The sequence below is a fragment of the Triplophysa dalaica genome, chromosome 7, assembly GCF_015846415.1.
Source record: "Triplophysa dalaica isolate WHDGS20190420 chromosome 7, ASM1584641v1, whole genome shotgun sequence".
NCBI classification, from domain to species: Eukaryota; Metazoa; Chordata; class Actinopteri; order Cypriniformes; family Nemacheilidae; genus Triplophysa; species Triplophysa dalaica.
In genome coordinates, this window is record NC_079548.1 from 93,289 (window position 1) to 98,208 (window position 4,920).

Here is a 4,920-nt window from a genome sequence, read left to right on the forward strand (position 1 = left end):
TGGGTGTGTGTATCTTACTGTATTTGTTGTGTTTCACAAAACCTTCTCGGAAGGGAAGGGGTTCTTTAGACAATAGAAAGCTCTGTGGCGAATTAAAGAAAGAACCTTTTGTTCTTAAGAGTATATTTGTTCAAGAAGTGATGAGGTGTACAGTAAACCCATCTTTGTGTGGAGAAAAATGTGACTAAAAGTTTCAATTCAGTAGATCTGAGTGGAGATTAATCCAAGTGTGAGCGGTGTCTTCAGTCAGATGAATATTTCAGTCCACAGGAAGACTTCGCTTTTCTATCCAAACAAATACACATTCTTTTCATTCTAGTGTCTTTACCAGGGAAATGTATTCTAGTTTTGTCATGTGTGCTTTTGAATACAACCAATCACTTCACATGTTCTGGAAACATGACACACACGTACAGAAACACACACACACACACACACACACACACACACACGCACGCACACACACACACACTTCATAAAGGCTAAAGTGCTTTAAATCATTTAGTGTGTGGGAGGAGCTGATCTTTCACCTTTAGTGAGACTATAAAAGGACAGAAAAGAGAGAGCCCAGATTACACAGACAGACCGAGAGAGAGAGAGAGAGAGAGAGAGACCCTAACCGACAATAAACACAGGTAAAGATCATTATGTCCTTGTGTATTTTCTGATTTCACGCTTGTAGTTTACTTTAAGTGGTTTCATGTTGATGAATACTGAATATCAGATCATTTGTTAATAATAAATGAATGTATGAAAATGTTCTAATCTTAAATGAACCCTTGTACATCATGACTGTATGCATGCAAAACAGAGAAAGACTAGTATCTTCATGCGCACTGTCTGAACTGAGATACTTTGACAATACTAATAAACACACTTACAGGAGAGAGAGAGAGAGCCTTGAATCTTTAGAGAGAGAGAGATGTCGTTAATGGAAACAGGTGAAATGAATGTGTATTATCACGACTGTGTGAGATTGTAAATGTTGTCTTTTATAGTCAGATGTCACACACACAGAGAGAGAGAGAGCTCAGGAATAATGTCATGAAATAAGATCACAGATCAGCTGAGGGAAAGCAGAATCCCATAATCCCAGATTACTGAAATTGTCTGATCTGCTGTGTTCTCTCAGAGATGAACTCTGCCCCGCCTGCAGGAAGCGCTCTGGCCACGCCCGCCAGCACAACAGGGCCCACCACACCAAAGAAAGGACCTCCCAAGTTCAAGCAAAGACAGACACGCACATTTAAGAGCAAAGCACCTAAACCTGGACAGAAAGGGTACAAACACACGAGTCACATAATGACATGATGGAAGTGGCGCTCAATAACTGGGTTTCTCTTTCCTTCAGGTTCGGTGACGATATTCCCGGTATGGAAGGTCTTGGCACTGGTGAGCATGTGATGGAATAAAACACACATATTCCTTTTTTCACACTGCTCGCTGCCTTTTAACATCTGTTTTCTCGTCCTGTTACAGATATCACTGTCGTGTGCCCATGGGAGGCGTTTGGAGACATGGAGCTCAGCGACTTGGCCAAATATGGCATTATCTAAAGCCCGCCCCTCTCCCCGTGTCTCCGCCCTTCTATGATGTTGTCGTGTGATTATGATGTGTGATGGTGTTGCATTGACACACATGTCTATATGAATATTGCTAAATTATTATTATTATTATATAATATTTTCTATTTTGTATATGTTGCAATAAGACGACAACTTATTTCCGACCCGCCCTCTCCACACATCCCCTCAATCAATTAAAACATCAAGACTAAGACAGGCCCCTATAGTCGTGACTCTGTCATCAGCATGACGGATTGTGCAGTGTTTCCAGTAGCAGCGATGATGACATCACTTCCTCTCACTGGTAGAGCCGCCCAGGAAACACATTTATTCATAAATGTGTCATTTGTAGAAAATGATTAAAGTTTCTATTTTCAGTAATTCTGTGGATTTCATTGTAAAGGACTGATGGTGGAAATGATGAAATACTTTCGTAAAGAAGCTTTCAACTAACACAAGTCTCTGAATTAAATGTAAGAATTATAATTATACCATTAAAAACATTTCAATAATGAAAACAAACATAAAATTAAAAAATTCGGAATTTAAGATTGATTTTTAAATCCTTTCTGTTTTAATCTGTGAACTAACAATATTTCTCCCTGATTTCAAATAATCATATTGATAATAAAAACTGGAGAAACAGGTAAGATAAGAGAAAAGATGCTCTGTATGTTATCAGACCTGAAATACTGCAAAGAAAACACAACAGTCAAATTTCTACATTTAGGAAAAGTTCAGACATGTTGTTTTTCAGTGATAGTCTGGATTTGTATTATACTGTTTTCATGTGTGTTGTACTGAATTGAAATGTATTGAACAGAATTGATAAAACTGTACCAAATAACAAGTATTTCCGTATTTCATTCGAGGATAACCACACAATAAAGCCAAAGGGTAATTTCCATTGCGGTCCTCGATGAACCTTGATGTCATGCTGTCAGTCTTTCACATTGCTGTTTGATGACTTTATGAGGTTTGATTTTGTTGAAATTCAACAGACACTAAGCTGCAATTAGCACATTATATCTGTAAAATGATGATTTAATAAACTTTTGGAATGGTCACTTGATTTTGTATATTGATTTATGTGGAATATTTCACTGGAATGATAAGGGTCTGTGTGTGTAGTCTCACATCACTTTAAATGTGGCTTCTCAAACTCAACTCAATTATTGGTGTAGATATAACATATAACATTACTGTAAAAAGTATTCAAGTGTCAGTCAGATTTGAATGTTAAAAGCTTTAAACAAGTTATAAAGCCCTAACCTGTCATGTTGTTAGAGTTTATAAGAGTTAGTTCAAACTCTACTCGCTGTGAGAGCGACACCGAGCTAAAGGTTCTCTCGCTTCTAACATCAGTCAGCGTCATTCAGACACACACAGAGAGAGAGTGAGAGAGTGAGAGAGACTTTGACTTTTAAAAGCTCTTTATTTAACAATTTTCTATATATCAGAGCTTTTATAATTCATAGTAATAAACAACAAATAATAATAATCATAATAATAACTAAATTAAAAAAAAATACTCTAACTATAAATTCATTTTCAAAGAACCATCAACATCAACTTCACACAAAACTTGTTTCACTCCCCAAAGGTAATTAAAAGTTTCTAAATCTTTAACCATGTGGTAGTAAGCATATTCTACCATTAATCTTGATTTAACCAAACCTTTTAAATTGACATTGTATCAGTTGACCCCACACCATTAAGTTTACCTTTACGTGAGATCCACATTGCCATTTTTAATTGGCCGAATAAAAGGTTAAGCAATGCATAGAGGTCCTCTTTTTTACTTTTGTTATTTTTAAGACCATAGATAAATAGCGTTAGTGAGAAAAAATCTCCAAAAATTGTACACCATTCTTCCACTTGAGCTAAACTATGTACAAGTCTTTCACAGTAAAAAAAAAAAAAAAAAACTGATAAACCACAAAAGGACACCCCTCCTCTACCTGTGAATCAATATGTGCTCTGTATCTATTTTAACACTTGAACATCATTATTATTTCTTAAAATAACCGTTATATCATCCGCATATGCTGGGACTTTCAAACATTCATGAGGAATTTTACTGTTAACATGTAGGCCCATTAACTTTTCTCTTAATTTACATAGGAGAGGTTCAATGACCAAACTATAAAGCGGACCTGAAAGAGGACACAGCTGTCTTATTCCCCTCTGCACTTTAACAGGTATACTGACACCACCCGCCCTCTTAATCATACATGTGGCATTGTAGTACAACAACTTTATCTTGAAAACAGATTTCTCCCCAAAACCAAAACTCTCCAAAACTTTAAAAGGATATTGATGATCAACTCGATCAAAAGCTTTTTCTTGATCAAGTGAAAACAACCCTATATTAATATTATAACTTGTATCATAATCAACAACATCCCGTATTAAATTCAAATTATCAAAAAAACATCTTTGTTTTATAAAATAGGATTGGTCCTTGTGTATTATCTTTTTTCAATTTTTGTTCAATCTATGAGCTAGATACTTTGAAAACAGTTTATATTCAGAACCGTCATTAACCGTAGTGGAGGAAGAACCCAATTGCAGGCAGACACAGGGATGAAGGGGTTAACAAATGAATTTATTATAATGACAAACTAAACACCCACGATGGGAGAAAACTAAACTATAGTAGAATAAAACAAAAAAAAAGATTCCCACCAGGGAGTAAAACAAGTAACTTTTAGATGTTTTTTGTTATTCTTGTTCCCATCATTTGTAGTGTAGCACGATGAGGCAAAACACAAGGCAGGGTAATCCAAAGAGGACACAGCAAAGCAAAAACGAGGCAAGTCTAACGAGTACACACAGTACAAGCTGGATGAGAGCGCTGGGCGAGAGTGCTGGGCAGGGCGAGAGCGCTGGGCTGGGCGAGACCGCTGGGCTGGGCGAGAGCGCTGGGCATGTGCGAGAGCGCTGGGCTGGGCGAGAGCGCTGGGCTGGGCGAGAGCGCTGGGCTGGGCGAGAGCGCTGGACTTTGCGAGAGCGCTGGGGGAGACCGCTGGGCTGGGCGAGAGCACTGGGGTTGTCGGTTGTTTCGTCCGTATATCCTCAACTGTGGTGTTTACAGTATTATTTGAAGACCTGCTGCCTTTGGCTGTTTCAGTAGATGACTTTTGTTCACTTTCCTCTTTTTTATGTGGACAAGGGAAACTTTTGTGGCCTAAATCTCCGCATTCAAAACACTTGAAATGTTCAGTGCTTGCATACAAGATGTATAAAGTTTCTTCATGACTCACACGGAAAGAAATCTCCAAACTATGATCCGGTGAAGTCAGAAACATTAACACTTGTCTTCTAAAAGACAACACATGTTTAAGAGACGTGT

General features: G+C 37.8%; 1 protein-coding gene across 1 annotated transcript; it reads left to right on the forward strand.

The window, feature by feature from the left end:
- The first annotated feature begins 1,134 nt into the window (after positions 1-1,134).
- pde6hb (phosphodiesterase 6H, cGMP-specific, cone, gamma, paralog b) lies at positions 1,135-1,556 on the forward strand. Its single transcript, XM_056753562.1, has 3 exons — positions 1,135-1,280; positions 1,352-1,392; positions 1,480-1,556. Exons 1-3 carry the CDS (start codon positions 1,135-1,137, stop codon positions 1,554-1,556), a joined length of 264 nt encoding a protein of 87 aa, XP_056609540.1.
- The last annotated feature ends 3,364 nt before the right edge of the window (positions 1,557-4,920 follow it).

Excerpts from the sequence above, each read along its gene's own strand:
- pde6hb (XM_056753562.1), top strand. The coding sequence starts at position 1,135 with ATGAACTCTGCCCCGCCTGCAGGAAGCGCTCTGGCCACGCCCGCCAGC. Across the intron at positions 1,281-1,351 it reads CCTAAACCTGGACAGAAAGG|GTTCGGTGACGATATTCCCG; the intron begins GTACAAACACAC and ends TCTTTCCTTCAG. Across the intron at positions 1,393-1,479 it reads TATGGAAGGTCTTGGCACTG|ATATCACTGTCGTGTGCCCA; the intron begins GTGAGCATGTGA and ends GTCCTGTTACAG.